The following is a 17,736-nucleotide window of genomic DNA, read 5'->3' as shown; positions in this document are numbered from 1 at the left end:
TGAGCCACCGCGCCTGGCCCAAATTTCATTTATTTAAGAAATTTTTTTGTGTGTGCCTAATATGTTGCAGTTAGTTTTTAGGGACTGGGGATATAGCAGGGAACAAAACAAAGTCCCTGCTCTCATAGAGGGAGACAGACAATAACAACAATAACAGAAAAAACCTCAAAGTATCGATAGTTTGTCAGGCGATAAGTGGAATAGAAAACAGGGAAGCAGGAGAAGAGGAATATCTACAGGATTTAATGTTTTATTAATATATAGGGTGGTAGCAAGACCCAGTGGTAAGCTGACATTTGAGCAGAAGAAAAAGATATTTGGGAAATGAGCATTTTAGGTAGAGCTTTCCAAGAAAAGGAAAGAACCGTGAGACAAGAGCTTGTTTGCTGTGTTGAAAGAATGTTAAGGGGCCAAAACTGAAGCTGAGGGAATGAAGGGTAGAATAGTAAGAAAGAGGTAACTGGGAGCCAGACCAGGGCTTTGTTGGTTATTTTAGGGCTTTGGCTTTTGCTCTGAGTGAGATGGGAAGAAGCTATTGAAGAGTTTAAGTGGAGGAAGTACACAATCTAAGATCTGTGCTTTTAAAGGATTGCTGTTGCTGCTATGTTGAGAATAGAGTGTAGTGGGGGTAAGGGTGGGAGCAGGGAGACCAATTAGGAGGCTGGTGCCACAATCCAGACAAGAGATGATGATGGTTTAGACCATGGTAGTGGTGATAGAGACAGTGAGAAATGTTCTGATTGTGGATATGTGGAAAACATATCCAGGTGAATTTGTTAGAATTACTATTGCATCAGATAGTGAGTATAAAGAGAGAAGAGTCAAGAGTGATCCCCAGATTTTTGGCTTGAGTAACTGGAAGTTATAGAGATGCCATTAATTAGATGGAAAAAATATAGGTGAAGCAGGTGTTTTTGTTCGTTTTTTGGGTTTGGTGAGTCCAGGAATCCTGTTTTAAACAGTTTTAATTTGAGATGCCTGTTAGATATCCCAGTAGAAGTTTTGAAGCAGTAGTAAGGATTTTAGTGGAGAATTTGAGCTAAAGATACAGATTTGGGAATTGTTGGTATTAGATGACACTTAAAGCTGTTTTACTGAATGAGATCACCTGGAGGATGAGAATAATCAGGGTTTTCCAATCTCTGCACCACTGGCATTTTGGGTCAAATCAGTTTTCATTGTCAGGGGCTTTCTTGTACATGTAGAATATTGAGCAGCATCCCTGGCCTGTACATAGGATTTAATGTTTTATTAATATATAGGGTGGTTGGGCAAGACCCATTGGTAAGTTGACATTTGAGCAGAAGAAAAAAGATTTGGGAGATGAGCATTTTAGGTATAGCTTTCCAAGAAAAGAGAACAAAAAGTGCAAAGATCCATAGACAGGGTTATTTACATATATACACACATGCACCCCAATAGCACACCCACCTTACCCCAATTATGATAACCAAAAATCTTTCTAGATATTACTAAATATCCTTGGGGAGTGAGGCAAAATTGCCCCCAGTTGAGAACCAGTTGTGTAGAGAGGTCTGAGGACTGAACCCTGGAAAGCTCCAATAGTTAGGAAAATGAGGAACCACTGAAGGAGCCCAAGAAGGAGTAACAACTAAAGTGAGAATTGAACAAAGAGAGTAGTGTCCCACAAGCCAAGGGGTAGATTTTAAGAAGGAGGAGAGTGAACAATTGTCAAGTGCTGTATGTAAGTCAGGTAAGATGAGAAATGAAAATTGACCTTTGTGTCTTAGAGGTCACTGGTGGCCTTGTCAGGAACTGCTCCAATAGATGCAAAAGCCTCAGTGGAGTGGGTTCAAGAGAGAAGGGAAGGAGAGGAATTGTGAGTATAGAACAACTCTTTCAAGGAGTATTGCTATAAGGGAAGTGGAGAAATCACATGGTAGCTGGAGAGCAATGGTGGAGTAGAGAAAATATAATAGTATATTTATGTGCAGTTGGGAATGATCTAGTTAGTAGAGTAGAGGGCAACCATTAGAGGAGAGGAATTTAGGAAACTGAGAAGGTGGAGTATTAGGAAAAATATGGCTGTTGAAATCATTAAGAATATGGCAGGAATTGTGTGGGAGAGAGTGACAGTGGGCCAGGAGTTAAAATCTTCAAGGACCGAGAAATCTTTAAATATTTGTGGGGAGTTAGTTATGTTTTTAGTAAAGAATTGGGTCTTTTAGGTAGGAATTGTTGTAAAGGATAAGGAAATAATAGAAAATAATAGAATATAGAAATAAAAGAATATATAGAGATGAAGATATAGTTTATAAAGAATAGATTTATAAAAAAAGTGGGGGGGTTGGGAGACCTTATAAGATTTTTTGTAATTTGTGGGGTCTTGAATGAAGTTTTATATTAGTATTTATGGGTATAGTGATTGGTTGTTAGGGGTAATAGATTTATATAATAACACGTAGTTTGTTTCAGGTTTAAAGTTTTTTAAAAGGTTTTTAGTGATTAATTAATTATATTTATGTGAGTAAATGGTTATAAAAATGAAGTTATTATTTTAGTAGAAAAGTTAAATAGAAATATAGTGGTTTTATTTTTTTTATTTAGTTATTGTGTTTTGAGACAGGTATTTAGGAGTTTAGTAGAAGTTGTTTTGGGGGTTGTTTTTAGTTATAGGTGTCCCCACAAATATTAGTAACTGTAGCAAGCAGGGGTAGCAGGTGGTATCTGTTTCCATGGGCTTCAGAGCTGTGTGATTCAGGCAGGAAGGGAGGAACAGTGGCCTGGAGTGGCAATGGGGAACAAGCAGAACATCTGTGCCCTATCCTGAGGCCCCTCTACAAGAGGCATGATAGAGAAAGCTTAGGGGGCACTGTCCTTAGGGGAGATCCAGGACCCAACTTTAACCATAACACTGGAATGTGAAGGGATTCTTTAGAGATGAGGTTGAAGATCCAGCAAATTGTGTTAATACCATGATTTAGTCAAGTAACTCTGGGGAATCTCAGAGCTCAAATGGTACTTACATCCCTGAGAGTGGATAAGATGTGCCTTGGGACAATGTCTATGGTGAGCAGAAAAGGTGATCTGGGATCCGGGTTTGAGGAAATCTAACATGTGGGGGTCAGGTCTGGGAGAAGGGAAGAAAAACAGGAGAGGGTAGCATCATAGAAGTCAAGAGAAGAGACTACTTGAAGGAAAAGATGCAGAATGAAGAGTACACTGAAATTAGTGTAGTAACTTTGATAAGAAGAGGGGGCAGTGGTGGCAAAAGCCAAATTTAGTAGGTTTAAGAGTATGAGAGAGGTGAGGAAACAGAATGCTTGACCATTGAGGGTAATGGAGAGAATATGATAACTGGATCAGGGTGAGGGGAGGCAGGAATGGGGTAACGGAAAGGGAAAGACCAAGGAGGAGATTATTTGAAGGCCCTGGAAGGAGGAGAGATGGATGCAGGAGAAATATACTTGAGAAAGTCGGGATTGGCCTTTAGTTGCCAGAAGGAGGCTTGCTTTTTTGGGGTAAAGATGCAAGTAATATGGTAGATAGGGTGATGGGAAGTTAGGGCATTCCCAGCATGTTGCTTTCTAAGGTTCCAAACCTACCACACTGCAGAGTTGCACCTGAAGAAGTTGGCCCTGCATCCTAACACAGTTCTGGCTTTGGCTAAGCACAGTATGTACTGTCATTTTTTCTTTAGGCTTGTGACATACTGTGAGTTATTCTCTGTCCACTTTTAGGGTCTTTTTGTAAGGATTGATAGATTTTTTGAAAATATTAATATAAAAGGCTTTTATTTTTTTCTTATCACTGCTTTAAATTGTGTTTCCCTCTGGCTTGTATATCCCTTAACAAGGACCAATAGATTTTTAAACTCTTTTAGCTCTGTGGAAAGAAAAACCTGGATTTATTCATAACATAGATGTTTTTTTCTTTTCTCAGTTATGGGTAAGACGAAACAGCTGGGACAGAAGCAACCAAAATATTTACAGATGTCAAAAATGACGGTCCTAGGAATAAGGGCTGAGTTTTAGTAAAAGAAGGATTTATGGTGTGATAATTTTAGGATAAGATTTCTCATGGTGAGATGCTTGAAAAACGACATTACGTTCAGAACAATTTTAATAAAAGAAAAGAGTATATTTACTTTAGAGGAGCATAAGGGATAAAACTAGGAGCTAAAAGTTAAGAAAAATAAACTACTTGATTAAAGTTTGTATCTTGATTTTTGCTGCATGAAAGAGTCTATTTCATCATTCTGGGGTAGCTGTGACCATAGCAAGAGGCAGAAAGGCCTCCTTTGACAGGAAGTATCATCTAGTGCTGCTGAGAAGAGGGCAGTAAGAACAAACCTACAGTAGTCCAAGAAAGAGGTGACTAGTTTGATTGTAGAGATGGAAGGGAAGGAACAGTGTCAGGAAGAGGAAAGCAGCAGGATTTGACAGATCACACCTGCTGAGTGAAGGACATAGACAAATTTATGCCAGTGATTTTTAAAGATGACAAATACTTAAAAGTCAAAAGTAAGAAATTTCTTCCTTGGAGTAAGGTAACATGATAGCCTCTGTGATGGGTAAAAGCTAGGCACAAGGGATGGAGGGTTAAGAGTTTTAATCTTAAAGTCAGACCTAATGTCCTTAGGCAAAATGCTTTGTCTTCTCTGTTGCAATCTGAGTTCGATTCAAACCTTTTTATTTTTTAATTTGCATGCATTTTACCGAAAAGCATTTATTGCATGCTAGCTCTGTCCCAGGCACTTTGCTGGGTCTGTGGATATCCACGTGCACATGGCAGAGAATCTCTACACTTACAGAGCTTGCTGTTATTTATTAGTAAGCAAGCACCTTTTGAGGAGTAATAGTAAACTAACCTTGATATTTTCAACATGCAAAGTTATTTTTAATTTTTCTTCCTTCTTTCCTTCCTTCCTTCCTTCCTTCCTTCCTTCCTTCCTTCCTTCCTTCCTTCCTTCCTTCCTTCCCTCCTTCCTTTCTTTCCTTTCTTTCCCTCCCTCCCTCCCTTCCTTCCTTTCTTTCTTTTCTTTTCTTTTCTCTCTCTTTTCTCTTTTCTATTTTCTTTCTCAGGTCTCTCTCTGTCACCCAGGCTCGGGTATAGTGGCACAATCATGGCTCAGTGTAACCTTGAATTCCTGGGCTCAAGCAATCCTCCTGCCTCAGCCTCTGGATTAGCTAGAACTACAGGCATGCACCACTCCACCTGGCTAATTTTTTTTATTTTTTGTAGAGAGGAGGTCTCTCTGTGTTGCCCAGGCTGGTCTTGGAATTCCTGGCCTCAAGTGATCCTCCCACTTTGGACTCCCAAAGTGCTGGGATTATAGGTGTGAGCCATCTTAAAATATTTCTTTAGTAAGAAATAGTGCACCTCACACAAATAACTATAAGGGTAAAACCCATAAAATTGCTATTGTTTTGTGCTATTGCAGGCTAAGAAGTAATAATTATTAAAGTCAATTTTGTTTGACACTGTAGTACATGTGAAAGCCATGTTCCTCTATAAGTAATGGAGGTGTGAAGTGTTAATTGTTGTTAAAGTAGAGTTTAATTGCATTGAATATTGTCCTAAATAAATGGCCTATCAAGTTTGGAAATGCCTCCATTTAACAGAATCATAATGAGATTTGAATTTTGTTATGCCATGTTTTATAAATGTGCATAATGTGATTTGGAATGTAAAAGTGGTCTGAATCTGCTTATCCAAAATTTTCAAATTTGGAGAGTTCACTTGGATGCTATTCTCATATATTTCAATGCAACAGTCAATGAGAAAAAAAAGCATAAACTTTTTAAAACAAATGTCTCTTTTTTTAACAGGAAGACCTCTGGAGATACATTGGAGCTGGTAGAGGAGTCACTGGACGTAAATCTGTTGAATAATGCAGTCCGCCTAAAATTCCAAAATTGCAACATCTTACCTGGAGGGGTTTATGTCTCTGAGACTCAGAATCATGTGATAATCTTGATATTGACGAATCAAACAGTGCATAGGTTACTTTTACCACACCCTTCCCGGATGTATAGGAGTGTAAGTTGGTTAAGTGTAATATGTTTTATTTCTCGGACTACTCTGGCTGTCACAAATTTAGTGCTTGAGTAATGTCCTTTGGAATTGAAGGAAGTTTGGACTTTTGTTATCCCTCACCAAGCATACTTTGATAGTTACCATTTTAAATGATCAGACACATCTGAAGTTGAAGAAATAGTGTTTTTTTTCTTTAAGGTCCAGAGTGAGTTGAAAAGAAATAGTTCTCATTAAAAAGAACAGCTTTCTTCTTAAGCTCCATGATTTTTTACTTTAAAAGCTCTTTTAGCAATTGAGAGGAACTGAGCAAAATTCAGGTTATTTTGATTTAACAGATTTTTCTTTTTAACTGCTCCATAGGAGTTGGTAACTGAAAATCAGATGCAGTCAGTATTCACTGACATTGGAAAAGTTGATTTCAGGGATCCTTGCAACTATCAATCAATTCCAGCAGTACCCGGAATATCCCCTAATTCCACCGCCTCGGCAGCCTGGCTTAGCAGTGAAGGGGAGGCTCTGTTTGCTCTGCCATCTGCTTCTGGGGGGATCTTTGTTCTTAAGCTACCTCCTTATGACATACCTGGTAAGCATGGGAACTAGGCCTGTATTTAACTTTAAATAAGGAATGTTTGCATTTAAACAGACTTTAGCAGTTAAACCCTATCATGCAATGCAGGTATTGCTTCTGTACTACCTCTGAATTGGTCATTCAGTATTGCTTGCCTCATGAGTAGTTCCTAGTGCTTTGCTTTTGTACAGTGGACTTTATACAGTGGATAAGGGACTATAAAGCATATTGGAGTATGGAAAAACAAATAGATAAATATAGGACAACCTGTTTTAAGTCGCATGGTAGAGATAAGTTGACTAGTTGTCTACCCTCAGGTAGAGGTATTGTAATTAAAATAATTGAAACAAAGAAGTTTGATACCCTGTTCCAAGAAACCACTATCTCTTGTCTGAGTTCTTGCATTAGCTTCCTAAATATCTCAGATCTGTCCTTACCCCTCTTCAGAAATTTCTCAAGAACTCTGATACATTTAAGATATAAGTTGGGTCATGTCACAGCCCTGCACAAAGCTGTCCATTGAGGGTTCTTCATCTCACTCTGAATAAACCCAGAGTCCTTATGTTATCTTAGAGTGCCCCTCTGCTACCTCTCAAACCTCATCTTTTCATTCTTTCCCCCTCCCCTTCTCTCCACCAGCCACATGCCTTCTTGGAATTCCTTGAATACGCCAGACACCCTCCTACCTCAGGGCCTTTGCCTGAGAGCCTGCAAGCTTGGCTCATTCCCTCAACTCCTTTAGGTCTTTATTCAATATCACTTCAGTGGGGCTTTCCCTGACCACCCTTTTCAAAATTATAACCCCTTGCATAACCCTGCCCCCAAAGAGAATTCACTGAACCCCTTTCGTGTCTTATTTTTCTCCGCTTATTACCATTCTACTTAATTTGACTGTCTCTGCTTCTCCCCTCAATGGAATGTAAGTTACATGAGGACAGGAGTTTTTTAATTTGTTTTGTTTACTGCTATGCAACGGTATAGTTTTGCATACTACTCCAGCATCTGGAACTGTGCCTGGCACAGTGAAAGGCACCCGGTGATTGTTTTGGAGGGAGTGAAGTGATTCTGCTGAGCGATTATTACCGCTCAGGGTTACTATCTGTAAATGCCAAAATTTTCCATAAGGAGTATAAAAATGCTATTTTTATTGATCTAATAATGATTCAAAATATTTTACGTGTGATATACGTAGGAAAAGTGTATCCTAAAACTTTGTTAGTACAATGTAGAAACTTGTCATCTGTTATAAAGATTTGGTTCGTGGTTACATCATTCTTGCCTTTGGGTTTATCCAAGTATGATCAGGAGTTACCTTGCGTGTCGTTGCAGGGATGGTGTCAGTTGTGGAACTGAAACAGAGTTCAGTAATGCAGCGATTGCTTATAGGCTGGATGCCAACAGCTATCAGGTAAGTGGTGTCTGGCAGGTTAACCAAAGGACTCAAGAATGTAATCTTTTTGTGCTGGTCGGCACCTTTTAGTGCTTCCAGTCTTACTCCAAGGCAAACATACTGGAAAGGAGAGGAGTCAGCATAATATCCTGTTGCATCTGAGCAAAACCCCACTCCAGGTACATTTCTCTTTTTTTGAGACAGTCTTGCTCTGCAACCTCAAACTCCTGGACTCAAGCAATCCTCTCGCCTTAGCCTGAGTAGCACATGCCACCACGCCCAGCTAATTTTTTCTCACTCTTGGTCAGTCTGGTCTCGAACTCCTGGCCTTAAGCAATCCTCTCACCCCAGCCTCCTAGAATGCTAGGAATACAGGCATGAGCCACTGTGCCTGGCCCTGAGTACATTTCATTTGCAATTGGACATCATGTGGCAGCAGAGACTGGCTTACTGTTTATGTTCTCACAACAGTTCAGTGCTCTGCCCTGACTTACTGAAATTTAATTTTGTGTAAAATTATTAGAAGTAGAAAGTTTTTGATGATTAGAGTAAAATAATACAAAATGAAATAGTGTTCCATTGTTATATAGAGATTTTTAAAATTTATTATAGCAATTGATTGTTAACCGAACAAGAATGTAGTTGTCTTATACCAGCATATAAACTCTTGCTTCTTCTGCTGAGTGTATACTTATAATTTTATATCTTTTGAATTGCAAGCTCTAATGATCAGATTATTTGCAACAATAAAACTAAAACTTGACCTTATGTCTTTAGGGGTGACCAAGGGCCTTCAGATCGTCCCCTCAGTCTTGCTGTTCACTGTGTTGAGCATGATGCCTTTATCTTTGCTCTGTGTCAGGATCATAAGCTACGAATGTGGTCTTATAAGGTAAATGCTACATTTATAGTTACTATAATTGGAAATAGAATTGTCAATTGTGAGAGAATTGAAATCAATCTTGCTGCTTCTCAAAGATTATCAAATCAATTGGTTTGGAAATTATGGGTCATTACCAGATTCAGGCAGTTTCACTTAGCTTTATTTTGCATACATTTCCCTCTTAACTGCTTGTCTTTTTATTTTGAAAATTATGAGTCCTACAGGAAAATTGAAAGAATAGTACAAAGTATACCCTTCACGTAAGAGCAACAAATGTGTTTTGGAAAGGCAAGCTGGTAAAATGCTTTTCAAGACTCACCAACCAAACAGAGCTGATGATTTTATCCATCAGACTGAAGAGATATTTTTCATCTTGGCCCTTTAAAAACAAAAACCTGTAAGGTCTTTTGGCAGATAAACTAGATAGAGTGATAGATATAATGAATGTACGTCCTCTCAAAAGATAGGAAATATGTTTTTCTAGCCTGAATATTCTTTGAATACCACCTATTAACATTTACCTTGGGCAGGACCAAATGTGCCTGATGGTAGCTGACATGCTGGAATATGTACCTGTGAATAAAGACCTTCGGCTCACTGCTGGAACTGGACACAAATTACGACTTGCTTATTCCCCTTCCATGGGACTGTACTTAGGGATATACATGCATGCACCAAAACGAGGACAGGTATGGAGCAAGTAAGACACATGTCAAGTTATTCTGTGTGTATTGATGTGGGAAAATAGCTGAGACTCATCAAGTATATTTAAGCTCTTCACACCAACCTAGGTGCTTCATGTGTTAGGTTGTTTTCTGAGGTGATGGTGAGTTTTTTGCTAATGTGTGGATTAAAAGATCTTGAAGGAGGGGTCAATATGAAAGGAAATAGTTTAAAGGCACGTCACAAAAAGTTAACCAAAACTAAATAAGAAAGAGTACATATGGAAGTCTGGGTGAACAAATGGGATTACTGAAAGTTATGTAGAAGTTTAGGGTTATGGGGAAGTTAATTTTTAGAAATTTTGCTCATCATCCAAACACTAGCTGTTGTATGTAAATAAGTAGGATATAATAGTATAATCATGTAAGCAAGCAGGTATTGGATACTATGTGTTTGGTACTGTGCCAGGCCCTTTATATACTTTAATAATACCAAACACTTGGACTGTGCTTACTTTGGGCTCATACATTGTACGTGTATTATCCATTTGATCCTAATAACATTCCAGTGAGATAGGGTTTGTCTCCCTCACTCTGCTGGAGCTCTGATTCCCCATGCTAGGTCACTGCCCTGCTTGGATGCCCTGCTCACCCTGTTTGGGCCCTGATACCACCAGGCCACCACCCCCATACAATGGACACCATCCTCACCCTACCTGAAGTGAGGTGTGTGTGATATATACCTCTTTATATACCTGAAAGAATTGAATGCAGGGTCTCGAAGAGATATATGTACAATCATATACATAGCAACCATATTCACAATAGCCAAAAGGTGAAAGCAACCCAAGTGTCCATCGACAGATGAATAGATAAACAAAATATAGTATATGCATGCAGTTGAATATTATTCAGTTTTTAAAAGGAAGGAAATTCTGGCACATGCTATAACATGAGTGAACCTTAAGGACATTATGCTAAGCAAAATAAGCCAGTCACAAAATGACAAATACTGGCCGGGCACGGTGGCTCATGCCTGTAATCCCAGCACTCTGGGAGGCCGAGATGGGAGGATCGCTTGAGGTCAGGCATTTGAGACCAGCCTTAGCAAGAGTGAGACCCCCGTCTCTACTAAAAATAGAAAAAATTAGCCAGGCATGGTGGCACACGCCTGTAGTCCCGGCTACTTGGAAGGCTTTGCTTTAGCCCAGGAGTTTGAGGTTGCTGTGAGCTAGGCTGACCCCACGGCACTCTAGCCCAGGCAACAGAGTGAGACTCTGTCTCAAAAGAAAAAAAAAAGACAAATACTGTATGATTCCACTTATATGAAGTACATAGAATAGCTAAAGTCATAGAGACGGAAGGTATTAATAAAATGGTGGTTGCTAGGGACTGGGGGTTGGTAGGGAACGGGGAGTTGTTTAATGGGTATAGAGTTTCAGTTATGCAAGATGGAAAGGGTTCTGGAGATTGGTTGCACAATAGTGTGAATATATTTATCACTACTGAACTGTATACTTAAAATGGTTAAGATGATAAATTTTATGTTATGTATATTTTACAATTTTTTTAAAAAATGGTTTCTAAATGCTAATAGCCCTTGCTTAAAAAAGTAACATGTTGATTATTACAAGTAATAACTGATCAACTTGTGTTTTAACAGTTCTGCATTTTCCAGTTGGTGAGCACTGAGAATAACCGCTATAGTCTAGATCACATTTCCTCACTATTCACTTCTCAGGTAGGTTGAATCATCCTTTGTATAGCACACAAGTACAAGGAGAAGAAGTGTTGGCTAATCTCACTATGGTGTAATGGGATTGTAGTCTTAAAGTGTAATATTTCATGATGTGTGGAAACAATTTCATTTGGGTTTTACTAAGTTCATGTTGTACTGCATTTGGTTTTTATGCCTTTACCTTTCCTACCAATACAAATTTAAGTCACCAGGAATTACTACCTTTTCTTTATTGTTTTAACCCTTTTTTTCACATTTCCTTCTAGGAGACACTAATTGATTTTGCCTTAACCTCCACGGATATCTGGGCCCTGTGGCATGATGCTGAGAACCAAACGGTTATGAAATACATCAACTTTGAACAGTACGGGTCACTTAACATTGTCATCCTACCACACTCCAGGCAGTTTCATGCTAAGACGACGAGCTTTTTTTCTGTAGAACAAAGTCAAGGGTTTTCATTCGAAGGATTCGACCCTGGGTTTGCCTATTGTTACTGTCTTCTGAAATATTTCTTTTGCATTTTGTATTATTTCTTACCTTTTGGTTTTAGGAGAAAATGAGAATTCTTAGGATTGGACTAACATAAAGAAAATACCATATTTCTTGGGAGGGAGAGCATGTATCTAAAATACTCCTAATCTAGTTTTCTTTACTTCTAAGCAAAGATTATTCTTGATACCCACAACTTCCAAAAGACACTGCAGCCCTTTTGTGTTCTCAGTTTTCTCATTATGAGTTGAGAAATAGATTGGACAAGTACAATGCTTCTCAAATTTTTTAAAAACAGCAAGCCCTTTTTTCCAAAAGATAATGAACATATTAAATGAAACTAGTATTTTATGAGTATAAAATTATAACATAATTTAATGTGTTGACAGTCATATTTGGTATCTAATCCTTTTAAAGTATATTAGTTGGTTGGTTGTTTTTGTTTTTATTTTTGTTTTTGTTTTTGAGACAAGGTCTTGCTGTGTTGCCAAGGCTCTGGAGTGTACTATCATAGCACACTATACCCTTGAACTCCTGGGCTTAACTGATCCTCCTGAGTAGCTGGGACTACAGGTATGTGCCACCATACCTGGCAGTTTAAAGTTTTTAATAGTTATAAGCGCATTTTAAAAACCAATTTTGAAGCAAACACTTGTGTAACCCCTGTAGAGGATTCCCTGGACCACTGCTTAAGAACCAGGGAAGTAATTGAACCTTCTGGGTCCCTCATAACCCTAATGTCTAGGGTAGAATTCTAAGAATGATTACCCCCAAATTGCCCCCAAGCCACGCCTCAGAAGATAAAAGAGTGTACCTTATAGTTAGCATTCAAGCAAAGTAGTCAACAAGCACAGGCTCCAGAGTGGGAACAGGGTTGGAATTGTGGTTGTGCAACTTACTAGCTATGAGGTACTCTAAGCCTCACTTGCCACATCTGCAAAATGGGAGTAATATATCCTTCAAAAGTTATTTATCATAAGGCATCTGTGAGTAATATCTAGAATTGCATCTAGCATAATATCTAGCAAATACTAAATGCAGAATAAAAGTTAGCTGTTATTTATAGATTTGTGTTTAGACTTTTAATTTCAAGAAGGTACTTGTTAAAACTTGGTAAGAATACTTCTATAAAAACTAGACTCTGGCCAGGCATGGTGGCTCACGCCTGGAATTCTAGCACTCTGGGAGGCCAGGGTGCGAGGGTCTCTTGAGGTTGGGAGTTCAAGATCAGCCTGAGCAAAAGTGAGACCCTGTCTCTACTGAAAATAGAAAAATTAGCCAGACGTGGTGGTGTGTGCCTGTAGTCTCAGCTACTCAGTAGGCTAAGGTAGGAGGATCACTTGAGCTCAGGAGTTTGAGGTTGCAGTGAGCTATAATGACGCCACTGCACTCTAGCCTGGGCAACAGAGTGAGACTCTGTCTCAAAAAAAAAAAAAAACTATGCTAAGAATAAGTTTGAAACATTTTTAATAGAGTAGTTGTTGCAAGGGTTCAGTGATAGGGTCCTCCCTGCCCAGATACTGCCAACAGCATAAGTTTCATTTTTATGCATCATTTCTGTATAAACTGATGGACTTTTTTTTCTGTAGTAATGTTGCAGGACAGTGGAATCCAGTTTTTATGCAACCTCTGCCAGAGGAAGAAATTGTCATCAGAGATGATCAAGACCCCAGAGTAAGCAAACGCTTAAGTGTCATGAAAGGGGATGATTTACCCTGATAATTATTTTAAGAAGAACCAATTGTATTACTGGGAACCCTTTCAGCTTCAGGTGACAGAAGCCCACCCTGAACTGACTTAAGCTAAAAGGAGAATACATTGACTTGTGTAGCTGAGAAGTTCAGTATTACCTGGTTATAGCAGTGGTTGGAATAATGCCTTCAGGGCTTGGTTTTCCCTTCTCTCCAGTCTACTTTCCTCCATGTTAGGTTTATTTCAGGCAGATTCCCTCCTCCCCTGGGTGAGCTTGCATTCTGTGAACTTAGTAACCCCAGAAGAAAGAAAGTAGCACCTCAGTCCCAGGTCCTTGATGTGACACTCACTGGCCTGGCATGGGACACATGTCCAGCCTGGACCTTGGTATTGCAGGGACTGGTGAAGTCCTATGAGTATGGGCAAGGGAGGGATGGTTCCCCAAAGAAAGATAAGGGATTTCTTAATAAAATGAAAGGGCACAGATTTCGGGCAGGTACAAACACTTAAGTGTCCACTACATCAACAATGTTGATACATGCGTATAAACTAGAAGTAAGACAAATTCTGATAGAAGTGTATGCTGTGAAGAAAATAATTTTGAAAGATAATGAAATAAATAGCACAACAAGTTAGTCTCCAGATATTCCAGGGACATCATCAGGATAAATGGAAGAAAACACTTCCAGTAGATGCCTTAGGTTAAAACGAGATTAAAGATTATGGGCTCTGATTCAGAAACAATGACTGCAGGAGTAGAAAACTCACTTTAAATATCTGAAAGGGAATATTGCTAAATTTTTAATCCCAAGAGTTGATGGGTGATGGTTATTTATTGTTCCAGTTATAATAATTACTGACACTTGGCTTTTGTCTGAAAGCTAAAACCTCATGCTGATTATTAAAATCTTTGGTTATCTCTTTTGTCTTCATCATTTTATCATCCACCTGAACCTTAGTAGAAGGAAGGAGACTTGAATGAAGATCAGTCAGATTTGCTACTTAAGGACAAATCTGGTTTCTGAGAGTTGGTCAAAATAATTAGGCAATATGAGATTTCCTGTTTTATTCTCTATGCTTCATTTTCCCTCTTGGGAGACCTTATTGCAGTTTGTTTTGTTTACATATAATGTCTATTATTATTGGTTCCTTTTCTTATATGTGAGCCATAAAATGAGTACTTTTGTAGATGGTGTAGAAACAAGCTTAGTTTAATTGTTCTCTTACCAATGTATATCACCAATAAACTAGATCTACTTCCTCAATTTAAGCTTGGCATTAACAAAGCATGTTTTCCAGTGGAACCCAGTGAAGCCCTCTATGAGGAGCACACCCTTGTCAGTATGGTACACCGAGTTGACTCAAAGGCATTGCAGGGTGAAAACATAACTGCTTGTTATTGCTCAAATGTAGAAGGGTGCAATGGCTGTGTTTAAATAATAAAAACTCAAACTTTGGTGTTATGTGTTGAATTCTTCCTTCAAATTTTTCCAAATTTTATCTTGTTTAGAATGGTATTAACTTTTGTTTTAATGTTCTACCAGGAGATGTACTTGCAGAGTCTTTTTACACCAGGACGATTCACAAATGCAGCTTTATGTAAAGCTTTACAGGTCAGTGAGACAATATTTACTGTTAATTTAAGACTATTTCTTATTTTGTTATTATATTATATAATTAATAATTACTATTTTGGTTTGCATATATTAAATACTGAATATATTTCTGCATTTATATAAACATGTGTTTATCAGTACTACTGTAATTGTTTTTAAATGTTCTTTCCATTAAATAAGACTCCTAGTGAGGATTCAGGGATAGGGGTTGCTTTCCCAATAACTAGTGAAACATGCCAGAGGCAAAAAGAAAAACTGATGCCTACGGTATTTTAAAAAGATACCATACTACACTGAATATAATCTCTATATTTCAAAGAAATTTAAAGTGTTTTTTGGTTCATTTCGCTTATAGTCTATTTGTGCCATTTTGTTAGTACAATGAATGTCTGAGTGGGTCGGATTCAAGAAAAAAAATTTTAACTTTAAAGTGACATAGTCTGAGAGGTGCCCAGTGCTTTACAAAAGTCTTCTTTAAAGTTACATAGCCTTCCATAAATTGTGACTTAGATTCCTGGATTTAAAATACAATTCTGTTCATGGAATTCAAAAGTACCTTACAGTCTCCTAGTCTGACCTCCAACACAAAGCAGAAATACCTTCTGAAACTTCTCTGATAGACGTTTATTCATCTTTTAATTGTCTTTACCTCCAGTGACAAGTTTCTCACTAGCTGTTATGTGTTATTATTCTCAAACTGTGCCATTTTAAAGTTCATAGGTATTGGTTTGAATTTTAACCTCCATCCTTTTGGTAGCTCCTTTCTTTTGGAACTTCACAGTATATGTCTGTCTTCTATAAAGCAGCTATTCAGGTATTTAAAGAGTCTTTCCATGTTGTCTTTCTCCAGACTAAACACACTCAGTTTCTTAACTTTCTCTCAGATGATGTGGTTTTCAGACCTGTAACTTTTCTTCTAGGTACATTCTTGAATATGTGGCCATTGTATGCTTTCAGTTTTCTCTCTGATAAAACTTCAGGGTGACATGGTCACCTTCTCTGTGTTTTTTCTTTCATCTCATCAGCAGTTCTTCCTTGTTAACAGTAATTAAGTGCGTGATAGTATTTCTCATGGTATCTCTTGCACACTGAGATATTGAATAATCATTAAGGTAATTATCAAATGTATTTCTTTAGGAGAATCATTCCCAGTACAGTAACCTACCGCCATTGATATTTTAGCTATCTTTGTGCCAGTCTCAGGATATGTATGTTTGGCATCATCTACATCTTCTTTCCAGCTGAGCAACAGCACTTATTTTGCTTTTTATAATGATTTAAATGTACTCTATTATAATTCTTTCAGATTTATGGATTTCTAAAGTTTATTCTGGTCTATAGAAACTATTTCAGAATTGTTGTGATTTCTCTTTCAGAAATTATTTGCACAATGTTCAGGGTAAATGTGTATTCCAGGCATGCTCAATCTCTATTGTACAGTTGTATACTGCTTCATTGCCGTCTAACCCAGAGTATTTTTCATTTAGTTTCAGGCATTATATAATACTCTAAAATGTTTGGGGGTTTTTTGTTTGTTTGTTTTTTGTGGAGACAGTCTCTCTCTGTCGCCCTGGCTAAAGTGCAATGGCGTCATCATAGCTCACTACAACCTCAAACTCCTAGGCTCAAGCGATCCTCCTACCTCAGCCTCTCAAACAGCTGGGACTATAGGCACATGCCACCACACCCAGCTAATTTTTCTATTTTTTGTAAAGACAGGGTTTTGCTCTTGCTTAGGCTGGTCTCAAACTGCTGATCTCAAGCAATCCTCCTGCCTTAGCCTTCCAAAGTACTAGGATTACAGGTGTGAGCCACTACTCCTGGCCTAAAATGTCTGTTTTAATTTTAGATTTTCTGCCGAGGAACTGAGAGGAATTTGGATCTTTCCTCGAGTGAACTAAAGAAAGAAGTTACTTTAGCTGTTGAAAGTGAGGTGAGGTTTGGGTAGAGAAAGAATAATAATTTCTTTCATCTTGATATGGGGCAGATTGGTATTGAGGAATTGCTAGAATTGTTCACTTAACCTTGTTAGTCGGAAATATAAATGTTTAAATGTTTTAATCAGAGAATTAGATACACATTTATATAGTCTATGGCCCTTAATATATAAGGATTAACCTGGAATTAAACTTTGTATAAAAAATAAAATTAAAAGATACAAATAAAATGAAAACAATAAGAAAAAATATATAAGGAATATTCATTTATCTGTAGCTTAGTAAAATGACATTGAACAATTATGTTCTTTGTAGAGAAAGATCCTGAATGGTATCAAGAGTTTAACTTCTTTCTTGTTTGCCAGCTTCAAGGAAGTGTAACGGAGTATGAATTCTCCCAGGAGGAGTTTCGAAATTTACAGCAGGAATTCTGGTGCAAGTTCTATGCCTGTTGTCTTCAGTATCAAGAAGCCCTCTCTCATCCTCTCGCTCTACACTTGAATCCACACACAAACATGGTGTGCCTGCTGAAAAAAGTAAGGAAGTCAGAGCATAGAGAAGAACTTTTCTAGATAGTTCAGTGGGTCTTGCAGAATGTTAGTCTGGTGAATGTTGTACTTAACTTTTAGGACTTTGTATTTATATTTTTTCCCTGAAATTCTAATTCAGTTGTATTTAGATAGTTTTTTGCATTATTATCTACATTTTTTGCATTTCATCTTATTTACTTTTTATATCAAAGTAATTTGAAACTTAAG

At 38.0% G+C, this 17,736-nt stretch overlaps 1 protein-coding gene across 1 annotated transcript in view; it reads left to right on the top strand.

The window, feature by feature from the left end:
• The window catches only part of NUP160 (nucleoporin 160), a 53,814-nt gene that overhangs the window by 2,328 nt on the left and 33,750 nt on the right, over positions 1–17,736 (top strand). Inside the window, exons 3-13 of the mRNA XM_045558070.1 lie at positions 5,793–6,003; positions 6,361–6,583; positions 7,898–7,976; positions 8,736–8,850; positions 9,372–9,530; positions 11,167–11,244; positions 11,508–11,605; positions 13,323–13,407; positions 14,970–15,038; positions 16,891–16,974; positions 17,344–17,514. Of these exons, the coding sequence (XP_045414026.1) occupies positions 5,793–6,003; positions 6,361–6,583; positions 7,898–7,976; positions 8,736–8,850; positions 9,372–9,530; positions 11,167–11,244; positions 11,508–11,605; positions 13,323–13,407; positions 14,970–15,038; positions 16,891–16,974; positions 17,344–17,514 (1,372 nt within the window). The remainder of the gene's footprint in view (positions 1–5,792; positions 6,004–6,360; positions 6,584–7,897; positions 7,977–8,735; positions 8,851–9,371; positions 9,531–11,166; positions 11,245–11,507; positions 11,606–13,322; positions 13,408–14,969; positions 15,039–16,890; positions 16,975–17,343; positions 17,515–17,736) is intronic.

This window comes from Lemur catta, chromosome 7, assembly GCF_020740605.2.
Source record: "Lemur catta isolate mLemCat1 chromosome 7, mLemCat1.pri, whole genome shotgun sequence".
Lineage (NCBI taxonomy): Eukaryota > Metazoa > Chordata > Mammalia > Primates > Lemuridae > Lemur > Lemur catta.
The sequence above is the reverse complement of the archived record's forward strand: the minus strand, read 5'-3'. Positions and strand labels throughout refer to the sequence as shown.